The sequence below is a fragment of the Heterocephalus glaber genome, unplaced genomic scaffold (assembly GCF_053883595.1).
Source record: "Heterocephalus glaber isolate CG9 unplaced genomic scaffold, H.glaber_assembly_v1.0 deba00001463, whole genome shotgun sequence".
NCBI lineage: Eukaryota > Metazoa > Chordata > Mammalia > Rodentia > Bathyergidae > Heterocephalus > Heterocephalus glaber.
The window spans coordinates 10,304,024-10,328,706 of NW_028258310.1; the positions used below are offsets into that span (position 1 = coordinate 10,304,024).

The 24,683-nt window shown below is 54.4% G+C and overlaps 1 protein-coding gene across 1 annotated transcript; it reads right to left on the reverse strand.

Annotated features, from left to right (window-relative positions):
- Window positions 1-902: 902 nt before the first annotated feature.
- Cdx1 (caudal type homeobox 1) lies at window positions 903-16,599 on the reverse strand. Its single transcript, XM_004854413.3, has 3 exons — window positions 16,067-16,599; window positions 2,339-2,484; window positions 903-1,920 (listed from the first exon to the last, which is right to left on the reverse strand). The coding sequence occupies exons 1-3, from the start codon at window positions 16,506-16,508 to the stop codon at window positions 1,702-1,704; spliced, it is 807 nt and encodes a 268-aa protein (XP_004854470.1). The 5' UTR covers window positions 16,509-16,599; the 3' UTR covers window positions 903-1,701.
- Between the last annotated feature and the right edge of the window lie 8,084 nt (window positions 16,600-24,683).

Here is a 24,683-nt window from a genome sequence, read left to right on the forward strand (position 1 = left end):
TGGAACCCTGGTCCTTTCCTCTGGTACCACCTGGCTCCCATACCCTACATGTCTCTGGTTCCTGGTGAGGCCAGGGGCCCCCAGGCCACTGGGAGGAGAGAGGAGCCTGCTGGTCTATGAGAGCTGCGCCAGGACTACGTCCACTTTGTGCATTTTTATCATGGGCCCCAGGAGCAAAGGGCGACAGCAGACAGGCTGAGCACACTTTTTACGGCTGGGCCTCCTCCCAGAACAGTAAACAGAGGGACAGGCAGCTGGCACTGGAGCCCTCTGGGGAGAAAAAGCCCCAGGTAGCAGATTCCTATCCACTCTGGAAGGGAGGTAAGAACAGTGGCTTCTCCTGGGTGCGAGAAAAGATCATACCCCAAGTTCACATTGCTCATATTCCTTTCTACCGTTCTTTCTTTCTTGGCTTGATCAGCACCTACTGGTCCTTGAGGTCTCAGATCAGACACCACCTCCTCCAGAAGGCTTTCTGAGCCTTATAGGATAAGCTAGGTGCCTCCTCTGTGCTCACTGGATTCTCTGGTTCCCATGGTGTCCAGAGTACAGCTCTGATTGGCCCCTAGCCTTGTATATTAGTACCATCTGTGCACATGACAGTCTTCACTGACTGGAAACTTCCAAGCAGCAAGGCCTGTGTGCTTCACACGTGGGGTGCCCAATGAATATCATCATTTGAAGGAAAAACCTGTGCTGAAAGAATCTGAAAATTTCAATAGGCTGATGAACTGTCTGATGATTCTGCTTACAAATGGACTCAGGTTTTTATATAGCCTCATAGACTTACTCTAATAATGTCTTGTTTTGATCTTTTAAATGTATTTTAAAGGTGACCTTGTTGTAGGCCTGCAAAACAGGAAGGGAATACATAATTGTTAGGGAAGGGAGAGGATGGTGTACACTTCTTAAACATTTTTCTTTAATGCTATGTATAATGATTTTTATACATCTTTAAAAAGAGGAAAAAATTTATTCTTGAAGCTGCATCCACGAGAGTCACCGTCTGTAATAAACACCTGTCCAGCTGTGAGCGCTGCTTGGCGCAGAGACAGTCTCTGGGGCTCCCTGGGGCCTAGGCCCTGATGACAGCCTGATGATGGGTGGTGAGACCCACAGGGTGCACTCTGCCCTTTTCCTGGTCACCCACCCCCTCATTGAAGGCCTCCCTGCCAGCGCCAGCCAGTGGACAGGGCTCTGCCAGTCAGAGAACACTCATCAGAGCCTCACCTCAGACCCAGGCCGGGGAAGGGCAGGTGAAGGTGGGGGTGCAGGAAGAGGCAGGGGGGAGTGGTCACAGCCTGCAAGCATCCCATCTTCTCTGGGCAGTACCCCCTCTCTCCAGGGTCTAGCTGCTCCCTACAGCAGCCTCCCACCTCACCCACTGAACCTATGGAGCCTGGCCCCCTGTCCTGGCCCTCCACTCAGCCTTCTGAAGCTTGAGATTTCCCCAGAGGTTGAGAGTGCCCACCTAGGCTCCCTTATCCTCCTGGGGCCCAGAACATAGGCTCCTGAAGAGGTCCTTAGCCAATAGGCTCTCCACACAGACGAGCCAGGGGATGCAGGGAGTGCGTGGGTGACTTGTCCATGGTGACAGAGGCAGGGCTGGGGCTAAGACCAGGCCTTATGTCATGAACCCCATCAGAGCTCTGTCCCCACCACCTGACTCCCCAGGTCCTACAGCCACAGGACTGGGAAGGACTAGGGCAGAAACTCCTCCTTGACAGGCATTGGGGAGGAAGCACCCAGGAGGCCAGTGTTGCTGGGGCCCAGGCCCCCCAGGGGTGGCCCCACTGAGGTGGGGGTGCCTTCCAGGGTGTCCAGGGCCTGTGGTAGCTGTGGGGGTGGCAGCGGCTGCTGTTGCTTCTTCTTGTTCACTTTGCGCTCCTTCGCTCGACGGTTTTGGAACCAGATCTTTACCTGCGAGGTCACCAAGCAGAGATGTGGAGGGGTGTGACAGAGCCGGGGGAGGGGGACCTCTGCTCATCTTTCTCCAGGTGGCATTGGCAGCTACCCAGACCTCATGGCCCTTGAACACATCTTCCCCCTCTAGAACCTGCTCCCCCACCCTAGCTCCCTTCTAGTAACCCTCCCTTTTCCTCCTCGCCTCTGTGCCCCTCCCTCCTCTGGGTCTAAGCAGCACTGACCATAGCCTGCTGTATCCTATGGCTAGTGGGATGCAGGAATGTTAGAGTTCACTGAGGGGGCTGGCAGCAGCTCAGTGTCTGCTGTGCTATGGCCTCTCTGTTCTCCCTCTACTGAGGTCTGTAATCTGCTTGGCAGCCTGGAAGCCAGGCTCCCAGCTCTGCTTCCAGGGCTGAGGTGGAGGCCCACACACCTGTCGTTCAGTAAGCCCCAGGTTGGCAGCCAGCTCTGATTTCCTCCGGATGGTGATGTACCGGCTATAATGGAACTCCTTCTCCAGCTCCAGGCGCTGGTGGTCTGTGTAGACCACACGGTACTTGTCCTTGGTTCGAGTCTTACCTGAGAAGCAGAGGGGCCAGGAGGGAAGGTGAAGTGGGGGGGCAGTGTCCACAAAATGGCCAGGAGAGGTCCCTGAGAGGATGCTGCTGAAGGACCTGGCCTTGACCCAGTTCTCTGACCCTGAGCCCTCCTCTGATGGCCAGCTGCACCAGCTTGAAACCAGCAGCTGCCAGCTGGGGCTACACAGCACACTCCCAGGGAGCTGGTGAAGAACAGCTTGGGGATACCCTGACAGTTTGATCAGATGTTTGAGGTGGAATATGCATAATTTAATAAAGCCCCCAGGTGGTTCTGATCCAGAGGTCCTCAAACCAGGAGTTTCAACTCCAGAGAGATGAGGGGAGCAACTGACAGGCAGGGGCAGTTGGAGACTAAGGGAGTTCAGTGGTGCAGAAGAGCAGGGAAGGTCATCAGTGCTGGAGGAGAAATGGAAATATCCAAGAATCGTCCTGTGTAGGAGGATCCTGGTCCCTCCTGAGCCACCCAGGTCAACCCGGGAAGGAGTGGGGCTGCTTGAGATGCCCCAGCCCCGGCCCGAACCTCGAGCTGGGGATGTACTAGGGGTTGGGGGTGGCCTGCTGAGTGCTCCACACTCTGTGTCCAGTGTGGGCAGTGACTTGGGCCACAGCCCTAGACTCACTGAGCTTCTGCTGTAAGCCACACTCTGGAGCAGGCAGTGAGCTCAACTTCTGCAAGTATGGGAAATATTTCATATGTTAAGGGATAAGTATTTCAGAAGACAAGAAAGTATTTCAGAGAGGGAGAACTGGGAATTTCCAAAATTCCCAGGGTTGTAGTTTTAAGTAGAGTAGCGCTAACTGGATGTAGCTGTAGTTCAGCTACATTAGGAGCTGAGATAGGAGGGTCGCTTGAGCACAGGAGTTCAAGACCAGCCTGAGCAACATAGCAAAACACTGTTTCAAAATGAAACGAAGCAACAACAACAAAAACCTCCCCCACATGATAAACTTTATTAAATAGAGTGGCCCATGAAGGATTTACTGAGAAGGGGAATCTGAGCAAAGATCTAAGAGAGGAAAGAGGAACTGGGTTCCAGTCCAGGGGACACCAAGGCCCAAGGCCCTGTGCTGGGGGCCTATCTGCCATAGGACAGTGAGGGAGTTGGTGGGGCTGAGGCGCAGTAATCAAAGGGTGAGCAGGAGACACTCAGAGGGTATCTCACTGTTGAGGATGGAAGCTCCTGCAGGGCGTGAGCAGAGGTGACATGAGGTCCTATGTGGGTTTTCACCGTCATCTGGTTGTAGTACGGAGAGGAAGAGACAGAGCGGGGAGCCCTACACCAACCTAGCAGACAAGGTGGTGGCTTGGCTTCTTGATGGGGCTCAGCCTGGGGCCAGGAGTTGGACTTGAGGACCGTCTGGGGTTAGCATCAGGCTTTTGGGGCCGGAGGTCTGTCTGGGGAAAACATTAGGAGTCATGCTAGGCCTGGGCTGGTTGGGGCTGAGGGGCTGGCTGAGTACCAGTTTCCTTTACAAGAAGCTGAACACGTGGCTATAAATAGGAGGCACATGCCAGCACACGCGTCCACCAGGACATGGTCGATCTTAGAACAGCCACAGGTCCCTCCTCGCCTAACCGAGTGACCCCACAATGCCAGCCTTTACCTCCCCGAATTGCACACAGGCATGGCCCAGCCTGGCCCTCAGCACCCCTCACTCACTACCCCCACCCTGTTCTGTCCCCTCCACCAAGCCCACACAGCTTGGCAGGACAGCCACCAGGCTCCTTGTAGCCAAACGGCTCTGTGGAGAACAGGCAACAGCAGATGTTCCTGGGCTGCTTTTCCCTGGGTTTTCTGCTGAGCAGCAGAACCACACCAGATGCTTCCATAGCCACTGACCTCAGTCCCCTGGCTGACAGCACGGGACAGCTTCGGCCCTTGGCCAGGCCTGGCCTCAGGAAAGGGCCAAGGGAGTGGCTGCTGAGGCCTTGGCTCCAGATCAGCCCCCTCCTTGGCCTAGAAATTTCAACGTTGGCTCAAAACCAGTTCGGCCTAATGCCTCCACCACCAGAGTCTAGCAGGGCTCTTAGTCCACAGATTGTTGGGCTCACTGGGCTAGAGCCAGGACGGGTTCTGGGAGTAGACTGTGGTTCAGGATGGTCACGCAGCAGTGGCCTGTTAAGTTCCTCTAGTTCAGCGTGTGGAGTCAGAGTCCCTGGAGGCCCAGGTGAGCAGACTTGCCCAAGGTCGTAGCTCAGGGTATAGAGTGCTCAGAACCCTCCAGTGTATCTAGGGACCACTGAGCCCGCCACTGGCCCCCCTAGCACTGGCAATACTCCCTAGGAGGGGTCAGAGCATGGCAGGGGGCTGTAAAACAGGACTGCCACAGCCACCCCAGAGGAGTGCGGACCCAGGAAGGGGTGAGGGTCCCTGCCCATGGGGCCTTGGTCTGAGTGGTTACAGCCATGGTCACTAAGGCAGTCTTTCCCAGCTCGCCCCCTTGCTCTTTCTGACAGGCAGCTGGGATGCGTTACGCCATGTCACAGGTCAGGAGTCAAGGCCTGTAAAGGGCACTTGCTGAAGGTTGCCCCACCTGGTGCTGGGTATGACCCAAGACTCAGACACCAAATCTTCCCCAAATGGAGGAGCAGCATGGGAAGAGATGGTGACAGAGCACTGGCTAGCAAGGCTGCCAACGGAGACGGCCCATAGGCCTTGGTATCCCTCTTTGGCTCTGAAGAGGGGATAGGGGCTCAGCAACCCACTTGGCCTCCTTCTATCCGATTGAGCTGCTCAAAGCACACAATTTCATTGCTAAGAAAACAGTTCTGTCAAAGAACGAAATGTTTGATTCCTAGACACCAGGCAATCCCACATGTCCAGGGAGTGAACGGTAACGGGAGCATCCTCCTTGGAGCCAAACGTGGTGGGACATAGCCTCACTTAACAGGTACATAGCCATGGACCACGAATCCCACTTCCAGGAATGGATCCCACAGTGAATGGCCAACAGCTGATGCCACTTCTAATCACACAAGACAAAAAATTGTATGTGTACAAGCAGGAAACCTGTTGACAAGATGTGGAACTTGCATGTGGAGAAGCATTATGCCGTCACTAAAAGGAAATTACACAACTTTGAATATACATTATGGAGCAATTTCTAAGATATGTGAAAAAGCAAGACATAGGATGGTGTGAAATGTGTCATTACAGGTTTTGTATAAAGATGGGGGAGATACACACACGCACACACACTTGTACATCTTTGTGCACTTGTCTACTTCTTTCTGAAAGGATATACAGGAAGCCAGCAACAGGGGCTACCTTCTTTGGGGAAAGGAACTGGAGGAGGAGGGTCACAGGTAGGCGGGAGACTTGGACAGTTTAAATTTTTACTGAGTGCAGATGTGACTTGTATTTTTAATGATATTCAAGAGCCCAGGGCTCCAGTCCCAGCCCTGCCAGAACTCATGACTGTCTATCCTAACCTATCGTATCCTCTGACTCCCTCCCCTGGGCACCTGTGCCACCTCTAGAGCCTGGGAGTAGGAGCAGGGCAGGGCGTGAGAGTGGCAGGGTGGGGAGAGGGTCCAGGATGAATGATTTACAGTCCCCTGGCTGTGGAAGCTAAGGGGAAGTCAGGCTTCTGGAACCTGTATCGATGAGGGGCTGGCCAAGCCCAGCCTCCAAACCAGCAACCCCTTTGGGGCCAGATGCCAGGTGTGAGTGGGTAGAGGGGAAGATGGGGAGCCCTGGGCCCTTTGGGGCTAAGAATATGGGGAAAGGATGCCAGCTCACTCACCCAGTGAGATGCTCCCTCTCTGCTCTGGCTTTGAGACAAACAGAATGTCCTGTCCCTGTGACCCGGCTGTCATGGGAGGCAGTACACTAAAATATGTGCAGTAGAGGCCTAGGAAGTCACAGGCCAATAGCTTCAAGTGCTTGACCAGCAGCCTCAGAGCTCCTGGGGAGCATTCTTGAAGCACACATTCGGGCCCAAAGTTTTGGAGCCAGTGGGGGCAGAAATGGGCTTCCAGAGGAGCCATGTGACTAGCTCTCGAGGTTGGCCTGGCATGTGGGTATCTGGGCAAGCACATCTCTGGGGTTGTGGCCTAGGACCATCTCCTCCTTCTCTGAGCCTCATTTTCTGTATCTGTAAAATGGGATAATAATTATTATTCTAATAAGAGCCAACACATCAGCCAACACATCAGATATTTATCTCTCAACAGCCCATAGGGTTGTGCAACTGATATCCCTACCTTACAGAGGAGAAAACTGAGGCTCAGAGAGGTCCACACATCAAGGAGGTGGGATTCAAAGCTGGGTCTGTCCAGCCCCAGAAATAGCACTGGAACCTATCACAAGGTAGAAGGTCTTCCCTAATTACCTCCAACCCTCGGGTGACCAGGGGATGGCTTGAGATGAGAGGACAGTGCCTAGCATGGCACCTGGCATGTAGCAGATGCACAGGGAGGGGTGGATCCTACTCATGTCTACCAGTGACGGCATGGCCACCTGGCAGCATTGCTAGGAAATGGATCTGTGCAATGGCTGGTGTGTTGGATGAGACCATTTATTTATAAGGTCCCTTCCAACTTGGAAACATGAAGCTCCCAATGTTTGTTGATTCTCTGATTGTGTTTGTTATTATTGATGAAAGAATTCTAAGACTGATTTCCCAGTCTGAGAGTCTAGACACCAGGCCTGCTCAGCTGGAGGACAGTGGGCAGGATCCATGGTGGCCTGCATGGGGCCCCTCATTCTGCCTGGGCCAGACAAGGACAGAGCGTGGCCTCTGCCCCAGGATAGGGTAAGCAGTTCCAAGAAAATCAAATGGCTCTGGGTCACCACTTCCCTTGGCCTCTGGCTGCTGGTCTGTGGCCCTGAGGGATGATGAGCTCTGACCCTGATGATATGGACCACAAATCCAGCCCACAACCCTCTGTGACCCTCCCTGGGTGGTCCAGCCCCATGCGGTTGTACATCAAGATCCCACCCTCATCTTTCAGCACACATGCAAGCACACACATGTGCACACACACACACATACATGCACATGTGAAGTTGTTAGAAACACATGTGGCCAGGCTCCACCACAGGTCTACTGCACGTCCTCTCCCTGCTGTCTTTAACAAGCACTGGCCAGAGTCAATAGATCCTGGTTCAGTCCTGTGCCATCTATGTGGCTGAGAGTAAGTCCTTCTGCCCTGGGCCTGTTTCTCCTGTGGAGCAGAAGAGGGCTGTGTGTCAGCTCTAAGGTCCTCTACACTCTACAGTTCTGCACAGCTCTGAGCCCTTCCTTGAAGACCAGATCCCCTCACTGCTCACCATCCGAAGGCAGGGCACATCTTGCACATCCTGCCTCCAAGAGGAGTAGGAGGCACATCTGTGGTGCCAGCCTGAGATGACAAAGAGAAAGGACCTTTGGTGGGAGGGAGGTACAGAAGGGCAGGGAAGGGCAGACATAGAATCCTACTCCTAAGAGGGCCCCCTTCTCCAGGTGAGGACACAGGACCAGAGGGCAGTAGTGGAGCCCAGTGCACAGAGGGGAGTGGGAAAGACAAGGTCCCTTCTGGGAACCAGCCTGCCCTGCCCTGCCCTAGGAGTCTGAGTCTCTTCTGGTCAGAGCCTTTCTGGTGGAGCCCAAGGGACAGAACCCTGCTGAAATGTTCTGGCTTTGAGTGGAAGCTTTGATTATTTGTTCCAGCCCTCTTCCTAACTCAGGGTGGGACTTTACAAAGCTCCTTCTCCTCTCTGGGCCTTTCATCCCCATCTGGGGAAGGGAGAGATTGGCCCCAGCTATGGCCTGTGGTGAAGAGAGACAAGAAAACCTGGAAATTGCAATGGGGAGGGAAAGGGATGGACTGAACTTAAAATGGTAGTCATTTTTAGTTTTTTTGATGAGGAAAGAAATAAAAATATGTTGAGCATGCAGATGACTTTAATACTGAAGCACAGGACGTGTTGTTTAGATTAGAACAAGTGAGATGGCTACAAAGGTGGCAGGGAACAGGAAGCCTGAGGTGGTGCTGCTCTGCCGGCCTCGGAGAGGTTGGAGAAGGCCAGGTATAGGAGTGAGTTTCCAGACTGTGCCTGGAGGCAGAGAGCTGGTGTGTAACCAGCCTGGCCATCCTTAGCCAAAGGACCACACAGGCATCTTAGATTCTCTGGGCTTTCCTTCCCCTGCCTCCGACACAGAATGGATACGATGGTGTCTGTAAAAGAGCTACAGACACAAGAAGCAGAACTGAGCTATTTGTAGATGTGGATGTTGGAAGGATCCCTTGGGAGAGGGTGGAATGTTGCCTGATGAGGAGCTGCGGGGCAAGAATACACTGGCCTGGGAGTGGGGGATCTGGCTGGGTCAGCGGTTGGTGTGCAGTCTCCAACTTGGGACTATTTCCTGTCTGCACCACCATCCAGTAGGACCTGTGCTTGGCAGCCCTGACCCCACCAGCTCCATGACACATGGATGTGTTTCTGGGGCCATAAGGCTTCCTGCTAGACCCTGAAACTGGGTCCTTGCTCCAGCTGAGTGACAATCCCAGGCTGTTGTATCAGAGTTTCTCAACAAGCCCTGGTAGAGGGATGAGTTATTGAGGGGAGGGGGGCAGGCCAGCCTCATGAGGAGCCTGGCAACCTTGACCAAGCTTGCCCTGCCTTGACCCTTCCTAGTCAGAGTCCTATGTCACCACTGCTCCCCCCTCCAGGGCCACCTCTGCGTCATCCACTGCTCCCTCTTCTTCATCAAGGCCCACAGTCTGACCTGACTTTTGAGTCAGATTGATGTGAAAGTTCTAACCCCGGCTGCCCACAGGCCAACGCTGTCTCCATGCAAGTCAGTGGACTGCTTCGAATACCAGGTTATTTATCTATGAAATGAAGGCACAAGTGCTTCCTTTCTATGATGGTAATGGAGACCAGATGTGATCATCTATTTGGCAAGGCAATTATTAACAGAACTAGCTGTGACAGTGATGAGGATGAAAAAGATGATGATGATTCTATAGAGGAGCCACAAGAGGAGAAAGATTCCTCAACAGGAGACGGAGCTCATGCAGAATGGGTTGGCCTTCTGAGACCTCTTGAGTCATCTTGGGATTTCTCTGAGCTGTCCAATTGGCCAGCACTAGCCACACATGGCTATTCCATCTAAATGTAAAATTCTACTTCTTAGTTGCACTAACTGTATTTCAACAGCCACGTGTACTGCTGGCTGTACTACTGGCCAGCTTAGCTCTAGAGCCAAAAGTCCCGTTGGAGGATACTGCTAGTCCAGCTCTTTCCAAGGACCCCATGCTCCCCTGCAGCTCACACCTCCCAACACTGCATTTGTATCATCTACAGGGAGAGCCTGGACTTGTAGCCACCATCCACTCATGTTCTTTCCAAGGCTTTCCACACCCCTCAGCCCAGCGCAGCCCCTCTGAGATGCACAAAGCACAATCGCATCCCCTCAGGTCATCCCCCAGGCCGCACAGCTGGAGGCCTCCCTGGACTGATCCAGGCCTCCTCTAGTCTAGAAGTGAGGCCCTTGCTAATCCTCTGCAGACTGGGGGTCTGAGATAGAGCCTTTGGGTGGGGTTCCAGGAAGGGCTCAGGATTCCAGTCCTATCCTTCTTCCAGCTGGCCATGTGACCTTGGCAAACATCCTCCTTGAAGGTCTTGGCTCCTGCGTGCTGGGTGCAGGCAGGGACCATGCTATTTGCTCACCTGCACCCATCACATGCCTGGCATGCATGCGTACATGATGAATCCTTGTGGGGTACATAAAACAAACTCCTCTCCCTCATCTCAGTCAGGGGTGCACTATCTTCCAGCCACTTGGGCCAAAGTCCTCAGTGGCACCTCTGAGGCTTATCCCCCTCGCTCTCTGCATCCAATCCATCAGCTGGTTGGCTCGGCCTCAGAAACACTCGACCTGTCCCTCTCCACTGCTCCCCCAACTCAGCCCCGCCATGAGGCCAAGGAGAAGGGTCCTGTCCTGGGGCCAAAAGTGCTGCCTTTGATTAACAGACACCAGCTCGTGTTATTATCACCATGGCAAGTGCTCAGTACTTATTTGCTATTCTTCTTTTCCATGGGGGGCAGATTGAAAACAAACATCCAAATGAAATAATCACCCATTGTGTATGAAGGAAAGTGAGCAAGCAGTTGAGAGTCAGACTAAATAGGCAGTGAGGAGAAAACCTCCTTACCTAGCTTGGGGGAGCTCTTGGGTAGGCATACCACTTAAGCCAAGGCCTGAAGGCCTAGAAGGTGTCAGAATGGGGAAGAATATTCCAGGAATGGGAAACCACATGTGCACAGGCCCCGGGGCAGGGAGAGGCTGAGTGAGGGGCAGCATGCCAGCTCCCTGAGGGTGGATCTAGTCACAGCACCCAGAAGAATATTCCCAGCACCATAATTCCCAGCACCCAGAAGAATATTTAGCACAGAAGAGAAACTTACTGCCTGGCTTCTTGAATGGATGGATTGATGAATGGATGGATGGACGAGAGAGAGGCACAAGATGAGGCTGGAGGGGCCAGCAAAGCCTCCAGCAGAGAGAGCTGGGTTGGATTTCAGGAGCAATGGGGAGGTACTGGAGGACACTGAGTTCAGGACACAGCAGCAACCCCTAGCTGCTCCTTCTCCCTGCTGTGTGGGTGGCGGCTCAGCCTGCTAACACGGTGTCAGCCCTGACTCCAGATGAAAGTTGTTTCCAAATCCCAGGGCTCTCAGACAGAAACCTGAGAAGACAGCCCTGAGAGAGCACGTCCTACTGAGGAGCCAGACCCCGCTACTAATGAAGCTGTTTGGACCTTCACAGTGATTCCTGAAGCTCTGGGCAGCAGTGTCCGCCAGTGAGGAGGGGGAGGGGACATTCAACCCAAAAAAGCCTTCTGCCACCTTCTAACTGGGTCATTCCCCTTCCTAGCTACATGTGAGAGCTGAGGTGTCAAAGGGAGCTTCTGCTTGAGAATCGGCTTCAAGCAGCCTGACCCCTGCCGGGCCCACCCTCCCCAGCCTCTCACAGCTCCTGCCTGGCTGCCTCCCTTCCCCATCTGGCCTGGGATGCAGGGTGGGGAGGGGCCTTGGGCTCTGCTCCCAGGCTGTGGACTCTCCAGGCCTTGTGTTGCCATGGCCTAGCCGTGTGACTCGGGGAGGCCACCTTACCTCTCTGAGCCACATCAGCGTCATCTGTGAAAGGAGTCCAATAATAGAACACTCACACCTTTGAAGGCTGTTATGAGACTTAAATGAGGCCAGCCATGCACAGCTCTTGGCCCAGAGCCTACATGTGGTAAAGCCACAGCCAACATCAGTTATTAGCTTTAACATGAGCTCCTACTATGTACAAGTCAGGGTAGAGCTGGCACTGATAAGGACCTGCCTGGGAAGGAGTAACAGATGGCAGCTGGCAGGGATAAACAAGACAGGGTGACAGGTTGTTAAAACAAGAGGCCAATTCAGCACCTGGAGTGGTGGGAGAATCAAGGAGTGCTTCCTGGAGGAGGTGGCCTTAGAGAAGGAGCAGCATTTGAACTGATGAAGATGTAGGAGAGGGAAGGGAGGGCAGGGAGGACTGAGGGGCCAGACTGGGGAGGCAGGAAGTGTGAGGTGTACTCCTGCGTATGCCTGGTGCACTGAGCACGGGCATGTGCCACGTGCAGGGTTGTCTGTACGGGCACCATGCCTTCAAGGTGCAGTCCTGATGTTGCAATGGAAGAAAACCAGACTCACGGAAATTTGCGTGCCTGAGGCTGTACAGCTTCTAACAGAAATTTAGTCTCAAATCTGGGACACTCCAGCCTTGGCTCTTAACTGTAAGCATCTCTGTTTCTAGGCAAATTAGTGGCAGAGAATCTTGAGGCCAGTTCTCATGAGTGCTCTGAATGCTAGAGAAATGGGGCTGGGTGTTTTCAGCAGGGAAATGGCAGTGGGGAGCCAGACAATGCTCTTGAGCAGGGGAAGTGCCTTGACAAGGTAAGTCTGCCAGTGGTGTAGAAGGCAGCTAGGGCATCACTGAGAGGCTGAAGTTGAGAGCATGGGTCAGTGGCTGTGGCAGTGCACTCAGGGAGAGGGTGTGGAATGTGTGTGCAGGAGTCATCTTCTCCACACATCTCAGTTTCCCCATCTGAAAGCTGAAGAAGTCGGACCAGGCTGTTGCAAGAGTTTCATCATCTAAGCGGGCATCTCTCCAGTCCCGTGACCTCAGCCCTCCCATCGGGCTGCTAACCTGGGATGCACCGCTTAGTCACACGGCACAAGCTGCGCCTGGGGTAGAAGGATGGTGACAGTCCTCTCAAATGAAGCACTGATGCACTGAGGAATGCAAAGAGAGAAGACAGAACAGGGACCCTGCAGTCATCTCTTACCCTGGCTTAGTCAAATGACACTAATCACTCCAACCCAATATTTTCTTTATGGGTTGCAGCCTCTCCCTTGAGGTCCCCGTTTCCAGCACCCCTACTAAGAAAAGGCTCAGCTAACTCAGCTCCCCAGGGCAGTCAGGGGCCACCAAGTGAGGAGAAGGGGCAGCCAGGTTCCCACCGTTGGCCTGGACTGCTGTGGGTCCTACCACCCAGTAGTGACTCCAGAAATCCATGCTGAAGCTGAAATCTCGCCTCTCCCATTCTCCTAGAGATGGCTTCTGTTCCTCACACTTTCCCTGCTCATTTATGCGACAAAAAGTATCAAGCACTTACTAAATGAAGTGGGTGCCGGGTGCCTGGGTGCAACAGTGGTTCAGACAGACATGGCTGTGGTCCTCTTCGGACAGTGAACATACAAATACACAAAGAAGAAGGTGGGTGGACGGCAACTTGAGGTAGTGCTCTGAAGGGAACGCTCCCCAACACCCTCACTGCGTGCGGGGAGTCTGCCTTGGGAAACTTGGAGGAGGTGACCAATGAGTTAAGACCTGAAGAGGGAGAAGAAGCCAGAAGTACAAAGACTCAGAAGGAAGAGCATTCCTGGAAGATAGGACAGCAGGTGCACAAGACCTTGTCGAGGCTGAGGAATCAGAAGCTGGCGTGGCTGGAACATGGTGGCCTAAGGGCATAGCCTGGGGCCAAGTGCTGAAGCTGTACACCTCTGTAGCCCTCGGGCAGCAGTGTGGAGTTCATCCTAAGTATGATAGGAAACCACAGAAAATGTTTACACCTACACCGATGCATCTGACATCTATCCCAGCTCAGGCTCCACTTATATGAACCTGGAACATTCTTCACAGTCTCTAGATGTGTCTTCCCTCTGTATGTCTGCTCTCTAACCATTCAGTGTGGATATTCTAGAATGCTAGATGCTCAGAAGGAGTTAGGGCTGGCAGGTCAAAGACGGTCACAGGCTTAAGACCCGGGGGTCAGTGTCATTGGGGGAAGGAAGAAGTGGGAATTGGAGACGTTCCCTTGGCTGTCCCAGACAATAACATCACACAGGAACTACCTCTGGAAACCTATGCCTTCCTTGGCCAGGAGAAATAGGCCAAAGAGGGAGGGGTGTGGTCTCTTTCTCAGAGATAGTCTGTAACCCCATCCCAGCTCTGCCCCTGCCTCTGGAACACTGGTGAGAGTCACAAGCCCTAAGCAGACCTGGCAGCAGCTCCAGCTCATCCTGTAGAATGGTCTAACTGGCTCCCAGGCAGCCTTTCCTGGAGCTCCAGGACGCCCAGGCCTCCCATCCTCTTCTGAGAGCAGAGGGGGAAATTCTTTTGCTTTTGGGCAGTCACATTCTCCCATCTCCCTCAGACAACAGATTACAAGTGATTTGGGGGGGGCAGCAGTAGAGCTGGGCTCCGCAGCTCCTGTGCCCAGACACTGAGTAGGTGATTTGTCTGGCTTTGGAAGCTCCATGGCTCGAACCAGTCCTCTGATCCCCACAGGCCCACACACAAGTCTCTCCAAGTCTCTGCCCATGGGGAACTTCCCTGTCCATCTCAGGTCACTTTATCATCAGGAAACAGCAAGTGAAAGATAGAAAAGGTGGGCTTCCTTCTCCAGACTTGCCAGTCATAGGCCTGAAGAATGTTGCGGGCAAGGCCCCCAGATGCCTCCCTTCATGTAATCAAATGTGGGGTTCGTATGGACAAGGCTTCCGGGGGATCTCCAGAACCCTTAAAATTGATGCGCAATGATGTAACACTTTTCTCCAGGGAGAAGATTTGTACTTTCCACTCAATTTTCCAAAGGAGTCTTTTCATAACTCAGAGCAGGGCACAAACACTGCACAACCTTCTTCCCCACTCATTTCACAGACAATGAAACTGGGACCCAGAAAAGCTGACTTATTTCAGAAAAGCAATTGTGTAGAGGATTAAAGCACAGGCATGGTGCTCAGTCTGCCTGCGTTCAAATCCCAGCCCCACCAGTTATTGGTTATATGACCTTGGGCAAGTATCTAACCATAGTTTCTTTATCTTCAGAACAGGGGTGATAACAGTACTGAAAGCAATGTTTTAAGAGTTAGATGTTCTGTAATGTTAACTGTCATTACCTAACCAAGGCCACAGAAGTGAGTGGCCGAACCTGGTTGCCAGCATCTGCCTGAAAACAGAGAGAGCTGCTGTCTCCCTGGGACACCCAAGAAGTGAAGCCTGCAGCTCCTGAGCAAGCCCACCCCAGCATCTGCCCAGGGAGGCAGCCAGTGTGTGAGTGAGTGAGTGAGTGTGTGTGTGTATGTGTGTGTGTTGAGGGTGAAAGAGAGGAGGTGTGGGAAGTCCCAGGCTTGCTCCCAGCTGGGGGAAGAGAAGGAGGGGCTGGACATCAAAGAGTGGGCAGGCCAGCTTCCCGCCCCCACAGCCAGGTGGCCTTTGTCAGGACAGGCCAGGACACAATCTGGACAATGGGGTGTCATGTTCACTTTCCGGCCAACAGGAGTCACTACTGAGCCAAGGCACAGCCTGTTACATGACAAAAGGGGGGAGCCATAAAGGTCAGGCCGCCCCTCATTAAAGCAGGGCCTTTGTCCTGTCCCATCCCCTTCCTTTGAAGAGAGTGGATCAGAGAGGCCTGCCTGGGGGCAGGAGGTTCACAGGCTCAGGAGCCAAACAGTAGCCACCTTCCCAACTGCTCCTGCTTCCCCTCCCCCAGGGTCAAGAGTTCAGGGAGGGCCCTAGGAGGCTAGGTAGGGATCCCCCTGCCCAGTGGAGCCAAAGGGGGGGGTCTTTGTCAGCCCAAAGGATTCTAAGGGAACTCTTCACTGTAAGATGGGGCGCTAAGGCCTGGAAAGGAAAGTGACCGGCCCATGTTCAGTCTTGATCACTCCTCCTGGAGGGAGCCTGCCACCCCAGTTGGGCCCGGGATAGAGTGGTAGAAGCCACGAAGACTACCAGGGCCAGGTGCTAAACAGTCCGGGCATAAGCTCTAGGATCTGACTGTCTATATCAGGCCTTGGCGAAATCCCGACACATTTCCTAACTCCACAGGGGTCTCAGTTTCCCTATCTACACCGAAAGAGGGTTAGATGGGCCACTCAAGGCTCCAGCAGGCTGAGATTCAGACAGCGGGAAGAAAACAGCTCTGCTGGGTGAGAGTGGTCAGAGGTCAAACAGGGGACAGCCTGGGCCTTGCCAAGCACCTGCCAGTGCCAGGGAGCCCGTCCGGAGGCGCATGGCTAGGGAAGAGTCCTTACCGCTGCCACCGGCGCCTCCGGCCGCCACGCTGCGCCGCATCCACTCGTAGGGCGTCCGCCTCTGCGCTCCTGGCGAGGACGGTGCGCCTGGGCCCCCGAGGGGCTGTGCCAGGAGGCCGGGGCCCGGCCCTGGGGGCGCGGGCACCGTGCTAAAGTCCGGAGGGGGCCCGAAGGCCAGCGGGGCTGGGCTGGCTGCTGGGGCCGCAGGCCCGGGGCCATAGGCGGCCCAGTCGTCCTTGGGCGCTGGGAAGGGCACTCCCCAGCCCGCAGGGGGCGCGGGGCCCGGCTCCACGTGAGTGTAGCCTGTGAAGTCGGGGTACTGCGGGGGAGCAGGGGCCGGGCCCGGGTGGGGATAGGCTTGTGGGCCCAGGCCGAGACTCCCGGGCCTGGCCGGGCCGGGGTACACGGGGGAGTCCTTGTCCAGCACATAGCCCACGTACATGGTGGCCGCGGGGCCCCCCGCGCATGCTGGGCCCTGGAGCGCCGCGGCCGGCGCCCCGACGACCAAATCCGCTCACCTGGCCTCGCCGCCCGCCGCCGCGCCCGCCCCACCCAGGCCTTTTATAGCTCCGGGCCGCCCGCGGCCCCAGCCGGGGCGGGTTTGCATTTCAAAGCGGGGGGGAAGCCTCCGGCCTGCGAATCAAAGGGGGAAACCCGTCGGGGGCTAAGGGTTCAAAAGGAGACAAATTGCCTCCCCAAGCGGGAGGTGGACTGTCCGGGGCTCCGAGGGGGTTGGGGGCGTGGAGGGCTCGTTCTGCGAGGGGTCAAGGCACCGCCACGCGTGGGAACCGCCTGCTCCTCGGTGGCCCCGGCGGCCCGAGCGCCTCACGCTTCCTGTCGCAGTGGGCACAGCCCCACGACCCCAGCCTACAGGTGGAGAAGCAGGGGAAGCCAGGCCGCACAGCCACACCCAGTTTGGAGCCCACTGGATCGAGGTGAGGGGCAATGCTGACTTCAAACGGGTCGTGTCTGTAAGGTAGGGTACTCTTTCGAGGTGGAGGGAGAAAGGTCACGACCCCTCTAGTCTGCGATGAAAGCGATGGATGTTTCTCCCGGAAAATGCACATATGCACATATATGAGCCTGAATACTATGGGGGCTTCACTTGGTTGGGCTCCAGAGAAATTTCTCAAAGGTGTGGGGCAGAAGGAAGGGGGAAGGTCTTCTGGGAACATCCTGGGAAACTTTCCACAAACTCTTTTGATGATTCTATTCTTTTATTATGATTATTGAGAAGTTTCAAACGTACACAAAAGTAGAATTGCATAATGAACCAATAGGTACCCATCACCTAGCTTCAACAGTTACCAAGATTTTGTCATGCTTATTTTATCTTCCTCCCTCTTTCCTAAAGTATTTTAAAACAAATTCCAGACATGTCATTTTACCCCTACATACTTCAGCATGCATCTCTAAAACACGGACATTTTCTTACATAATATGTCATTGTCACATCTAACAAAATGAACACAAATTCTTGGGTATTATCTAACACACTGTTTTTATTCAAAATCCTCCCTTTGATTCAAAGACATCTTTTCAGTAGTTGGCTTGTGTGATCCAAAAGCCCTGATGCACTTATTGTAGCTAGGGCCTCCTTGTTTTAACTGCCTCCTGTGTGGGATGCCTGGTTTGGTGCTGACCTGCCTGAGCACAGGCCACAAATGAGCACGTGGCTAGCCAGTGAGGTAGCACATGCCTGCAGTCCCAGCTTCTCAGGAGGCTGAGGCAGAAAGATCACAACTTTCAGGACAGCTTGAGCACCTTAGCCAGATCCTGGCTCAAAACGAATAAACAAGTAACAAGGGCTGGGGATGAAACTTAGTGCAGACAACTTGACTAGCATGTGGGAAGTCCTGGGTTCAATCCTCAGCAATGAAAAAAAAAAAAGCTGCTGAGGGGCCCGGGATTTAGCTCAGCGGTGCCGCTGCCTGCCTTGCAAGCGCAAGGTCCCGAGTTTGATCTCCGGTACCAAAAAAAAAAGCTGCTGAAACAGGGCAGGCCCCAGGTCAGGAAGGGAACATATTCTTGAGAAATTGTTCTCAGAAGAGATCTGGAGCTCTCTGGGCTCCACTCAGGAACCAACCTTTCAAGAGAAACTGGCGGTACACAGAGAAGAGAGGAGGCCCCAGAGGACCGAACTCCACCGTCTGAGCTAGTAACTAGGACCCTCAGACTGGAGGACGCGGAGGCTTGGAGTGGGGGCTCTACTGGGGAGGGGGCACTAGACCAGGGAGCCGAGAGGGAGCCGTGGCGCTGGTTCCGGCCTGCCCGTACCTCATCAGGGCTCTCTGAGGGGCCGTCTGTCCATCTTGAAATGGGCTTTCAGGGAGCGAGCTCAGCACTCGCTGACCTGTGAGTCACTGCTCTGGTCCCCAGGTAGGGATGCTGCTCCAGGGAGAGAAGCACTTCAAGAGGATGCTAAATCTGACTGAGAGGGTAGGCCAAGGGGTGGGAATCGGCAGAGCCTGTCATTTGTTTGTGCATTTATCCATTGACACCTCCTCCTGTGCTGGTCCTGTGCTGGGTGCTGAGTGAGGGCCTGCTCCCTGGGGCTGAGGGTGGTGGTGTGGCCGTGTGGAAGGGCAGGGAGGAATGGAGGCATCACAGGAAAGGTACAGGTCCATCTTGGCAGGGCCAGGAGCAGGGAGTCTGGAGAGGAAGAGAAGGCTTGTGGGTCAGAGGCAGGGCAGGAGAGAGAGTAGAGCCCGGGGAGCCCTCTCAGTATTGTGCCTACCCAGATGCACGTCCCTCCCTCTCTGCAGACACATCTTGGGGTGGGGCAGCTGCCACCATTCCTGCAGACCTCCCCACCTCAGACCTTCTGACTGAGCACAGTGCCCTTGCATGGCATCTCTCTCAGGCAGCAGATTGGCCCGACCCTTTATGCAAGTGTAATCACAATGGTGCTGCTGTTCATATATCATGGCTGGTCCCTCTGTGTCTGTTACTTCTGTCCATCCTCAGTACAGCCCAGGGAGATGGGGTTGATAGTTTTCCCTCTTTTGCAGAGGAGGAAGCCAGAGCTCAGAGAAGGTGAAGCCACTTGCCTGAGGCCACAGAGCAACTCAATGGCTCCTACTTGGAAGTTTTTCTCTTGGTTCTGTAGCTGAGCTGGCTGGCATATCAGGACAGTGAGGATAGTGACCCTGCGTATGCCTTCCTACTTCTGCACATGTTAACTGGATTTTGCTTAAACAAATAACTGGTTCCTCTTCCTCCTCTGGGTTCCTCATGCAAAAGAGCCCCTGCTCTCCCCTTGCCTTCGCCCCTGTGGAGACCCCACCATGGGAGACCCTGTAGCCTTAACAGCCCCAGTCTGAAACTGCAAGTCCTTACCAAGCGTGGCCTCTGACTACCGTATGTCTTGGACCCCTGGGCCTCGGTTTCTCCATGTGCCCGCTGGGGACAGTTGCCTCTAATGGTGGTGTGGTCATGGCGCTGTGCTGCATGGAGAAGCCCCTGTCCTCGTCCCTGCCCGCGGCTCTTCCTCCCTGACCGCCCCTTATCTCTGGGCGTGGTTGTTTACTGGGCCCCTCCTTCCTCTGGCTCCAGGGGTGCGGTGGGCGCCTCTCCCCCTGGAAGCCCTCCCTCCCGAGCTGCTCTCACACTCCGGCCAGGGCCTCTTGGGGCGGGGCGCACCTGTGATGGCCTCATAAAGATCGTAGTGATAACGGAGTTTTAAAATTGGGCTTATGGTCCTGGGAGGGAAAAGTTTCTGTGCTTAGCTTCCTACGGGAAAGAGTTTGCTTCATAGAAGTGGCGGGCAGCAGGGCCAGAGCCTCCCGAAGCTCTCTCTAGGCTGTAGTCCTGGGGCTTTGGGGTGCGGGCAGGTCCAGCCACGCCTCGATCTCGCTGTGTGACCTTGGGAAGGTTAACTCCTCTCTCCGGGGGGATGGTGATTCCTCCCCTGCCCTCCTCCATCGGGGAGCTGTGGGCCTCAAAATGGATGCTGGGCTCCTGCCAGGAATTTGTGCTCCAGACCCGCCCTCCTCCCAACACCTTTCCAACACCTTTCCTCTTTTCCTCCGCCCCCTCCAGTGGCTGGGCGCGCCACCTGCTGACACTTCTGGGAACTACAGGAGAACTCTGCCTTTCTTGTCCGGTGGTGTCTCCTGCGGAAGTCAGGATGCTCCTCCTGGGGAATGGAGGTAGTCCCCCAGTAGTCAGACACATAGGGAGCAGAGAGCAGGCTAGAACCTGGACTCAGGAACAGAATGTCCTCATCAGAAGAAGCACCAAGTCTGACCCGTTCTTCAGAGATGCTGAAACCAGGGAAGGAAGCGGGTTCACAGAGTAGTCAGCAGTCAAAGCATGGGCTGGAACCCACTGTACCAACTCCTTGGCCGGATGCACCCCTGCAGCCTCGAGGTGGACAAAAGGTGAGGACAGGGTGCAGTGACTTTTCGTTCACAGTTGTCCACGACCACCTGCACACCACCATCCTGCCCCACACTGCCCCTCAGCCCATTGCCCACAGTGCACTATAGGCCCCTCCCAATCCTGCTGAAAACCTTGCAGTGGCTCTGCTGGCTCTCAGGATAAGAGCAGGACTCTTGGACCCGAAGATTGGATGGCCGGCCCCACCTACCTCTCCAACTTTATATACCTCTCCACCTTAATCTTTTGTTGTTGTTACTGGAGATTAAGCTCAGGGTCTGATGCTGTGAATGCTCTACAACTGAGCTACAACTTCAGCCTTTTAACAATTTTAAAACAGGGTTTCACTGAATTGCCAAGTGGCCCCGGGCTGGCCTTGAACTTGCAATCCTCCTGCTGCAGCGTCCTGAGTAGCTGGAATTATAGATAGGTGTCACTACACAGGCTGCAACCATTCTTTTCTCTATGTTCAAACACACTGAGCTCTTTCCAGCCTCCATGCTTTTGCAGGTTCCTTCTGCCTCAAACACTGTTCTTACTCCTGGTCTGTGTGTGGCCTCTCATCCTTTGGTCTTTTCTGAAGTGCTTCTTCCCTAGAGAAACCTATGCTTCCCTGAGCAAAATTCCTATCTACTCAGCTCATCAGTCTCTATATCTCTTCTTATCATAGTTATCACTCTTTGATATTATTAATTTGTGCTTTCCTTTGTGTTTGTTTGTGACCTGTATAGGGATAGGAGGGTAGGATGCATAGTAGGTGCTCAGTTAACTGCTGTTGCATGGATGAGTAGTGAGAGAAACAGGAAAGTCTGGAAGTTATTGTGAAAGGCCCCATCCTGAGTCCTGCTGTGTGCTCTCAAGCAGGTTCTTTCTCTCTCTGGACTGTAGGCGCCAGTATGTCCAGTGAGGGAAAAATATGTGGCCTCCAAGGGCTCTGCTGTTGTGCTGATCTTTGAGCCATCTATGTGCTCCAGAAGGCACCGTGGGACCAAGATAGAGGTCAGCAGAGGGGTTGGGTGAGGAGTGGGCGAATCCAGAAGCCCAGCAAGGCTCAGTGGCTGCAGCCTGGCCCAGTGAGAGCAATCCCAGGAATCCTGGGGGGAGAATGTGGCCCCAGGCCCCCACTGGCCCCTCTGCCCACTCAGATGGTCACAATGCTGGGCATCCAGGAGGTGGGGGAAATTCCCACTCTGTCCCTCTCTGGTCCCCAGCTGCAGGCACAGGATCTACCTACTCTGCTCAGAGTGGAGAAATGGAAGGACGCTGAGCTAGGGGCCAGGGGATGTGTGCTGCAGGACCTCCTCTGTGAACCTCAGTAGGCTGCCTCCCTTCACTAGGCCTCAGGCTCTGTACTTGTACAATGGACAACCTTTAGGGCCTTTCTGGCTCTAACATCCAATGCGCCAATGCCTGGGACACGTGTGGTGCTCCCCCTGCCACTCCCCCCGCCCAGGGAGCCCAGAGAGGGGTCAGCTTTGAGAGCATGGGAGAGCCAGATGTGTTGACCACTGGCCCTGCCTGGTGAGTGTTGAGCCAGCCTACTGGGAATTCTCCCACTGGGGCTGCCTTTCCGGCCCTGATCCCCACCGCCTGAGAGCCACAGTTTCCGGGGTAGGTAAGCGTGGGTAGGGTCTTAGGAGGGGGTTCACTCAGCCTGGTTCCCTCCTGCAGGAAGAACACAGCTAAGAGCCTAGACAGAAGCTTCGGTTGTAGTCCCCATCTGTGGCTGATGCTGCACACGCACAGTGCTTTGCGCAAGTCACTTCCATCACTGACCGTGGTCACATAGGCTGTAAAGTGAGCGGGCTGGATGCACTTTCCTCCAGCCTGACCTCAGACTTCTGTGACTGCAGCTCCGGGCAACATCTGAGGATCATTGCCTTTCTTGGTCTGCCCTACGGCTTGCACAAAATGCCTGTGTTCATTGTCACTCAGGCCTTTCGGAAACCCTCTGGGGTAGTTGTAGTTGAAAACACAGCTCAGAGAGTTCAGAGCCTGACTGTCCAGGGCCACACAGCTGGGAGGTGCAGAGCTGGGATGGGATAGCCAGCATCAGAGCTCAGGTGCTTAACCCTTGAGGGTGCCACCATGGCGCAGGGAGGGGAGGCTAGGCCCCAAGTCCAGGGCTCCTTGCACACCATTGCATCTGTCACAGGCAGATTCTCACCCTCCATGCTCTGCCCCGACTCAGCCCAGCCCTCCCCAAGATTGGGGTGCCTGTGGCCAGACTCAGCTCCTGAACCTGGGCAGGTAAGAGGATGCTTGTGGCTTATCCTGTCACAGGGGGCCCAGCATGACAGTGCTGTGCCTTCCTTGTGACCTGTCCACTGCTCACCCTTTCAGAGTGCACATGGGAAAACTGAGGTCTGGAGGTCCGCAGTGCTGGAATGCCTAGGTATGAATCTTGGTCTCGTGACTCAGCCATTGAGTCAACTTTTTCCAGAGGAGGAAACAAGCTGGAGCATTTAAGTGACTTGTCCAAGAGCATACAGCTTGAAGCTGGAGAAGCTGGGATCTGACCCTGAGCATTGCCTCTCGCTCTGGAACTTGCTCAAGCACATTTCCCCCTCAGCTGTCCCGGCCTTGGAAAATACCCCTGGCTCTTGGTGTAGTGCCAAATCTCCCACCCACATCTCCTTTGAGAGGAGAAACGGCCCTACTGCCCATCAAGGGTTAATGGTGGTGGGGGCTAAGTGATTCCAGATGGGCCAGCCGGACGGCTGGGCTGGCCGGAAACCAGAAGCCGCCAACCATCCCCGGGGAGCTGCCACCAACCACCCTCTCCCCTCTGTGCAAGCTGCATCTCTGGCCCCCAGCTGTGCCCCTGCCCTAGGACTCGACAATCTCTTCTCCTTAGCCAAAGTCTAGCTGTAAGGGAAATCGCAGTCAGAACATCCCAAGGACCTTCCAACATAGTCAGCCCAGCCTCACAGGGACATATGGGGAAAATGAGGCTGGGGCAGGACAAGGGACTCACCTGAGGCCTCCCAACAAACCCACAGCTAGGTGTCCTCACTCCTAGAAGAGCTACTTTGGGGGTTGAAACTCTGCTTCCCAGAGATGTCCTGGCCACAGCAGTTTGTCCAAGGTGACTGGCTGAGACAAATGTTAGGGAGGGGGAATTTCTTTCTCTCTCTCTCTCTCTCTCTCTCTCTCTCTCTCTCTCTCTGTTTCTCTCCTTCTCTCCCTCCCTTCTTCTCTCCCTCTCTCCTTTTCAGTTTTGGAGCTTGAAACCAGGGAGTTGGAATCTTTTGATTTAGGCTTTGGGCACAAGAAACCTTGGGCAGGCCTGACTCTGTGGTCTGTGGCACCACCCATGTTCCCTTATGGTCCTGCTGCCACCAAGCCCTGGCCCAGGTCCCCTCTCCAGGAAGACTCATTACCCAACCCATGGCTTGGGCCAGCCAGGGAACTCTTCCTCCATGTGGTCCAGCCCCAGACTCTCTGCTAGACAAGTCCTACAAGCAGAAGACCAAAAAAATGACTGAGATAAATTACTGTGGTTGGCATGGAATCTCAATCCCAGCCACTCTCCCGATCCATGGACAGGGGCCCTGGGGACCTGAGGCGGAACAGGGAGACACAAGTGCAGAAGGCAGGGTGAAAGGAGCTAGGCTCTACCTTTATAGGCTGGGACACATTTCTTCCCTCTAGGAACTCAGCTTCCTCATGAGGCTCAGCTCAATTTTCTGTTATAGTCAGATGGGAAAAGGGCATCTCAGGCAAGACTAGGGACCCATCCAAGAGCTTCAAAGGGGAGAACTTTTAAAGGGGCCATTTAAGACAATGCTCCCTGGCTTCTGGGGGCTAGGAGCCTGTGACCAGACATCTCTTGGTCTGAGAAGGTGAGAGTGGAAGAGAAGAGCCCACGGGGGGCCCTGAAAAAGGCATCATAGCCCTGGGGGGCAAAAGTAGGAGAGGACGGAACTGGACCATTACAGATACTTGAAAATATCTTGTTGAATGACTGAATGAAAGAGCCACAAGGTAACCTAGGAAGAAGGCAGGATAGGTAGTTTACACTGGAGCGTAGGTCTTGGGTGGGGATAAAGGTGACCCGAATCCCTTCTATCATGTGACACATGAAATCCGGTTCTGCCCCATTTCTGTTGTTGCTGCATGGGCCTGAGAAGCTCACTGTCCTGCTCTGAGCCTCAGTTTCTTTGCTCTATAACAGCACAAATAGTCTCTTCTTGGTACCCCAAGGACTTTGAGATGCTAAGAGGAGTGGGTCTGG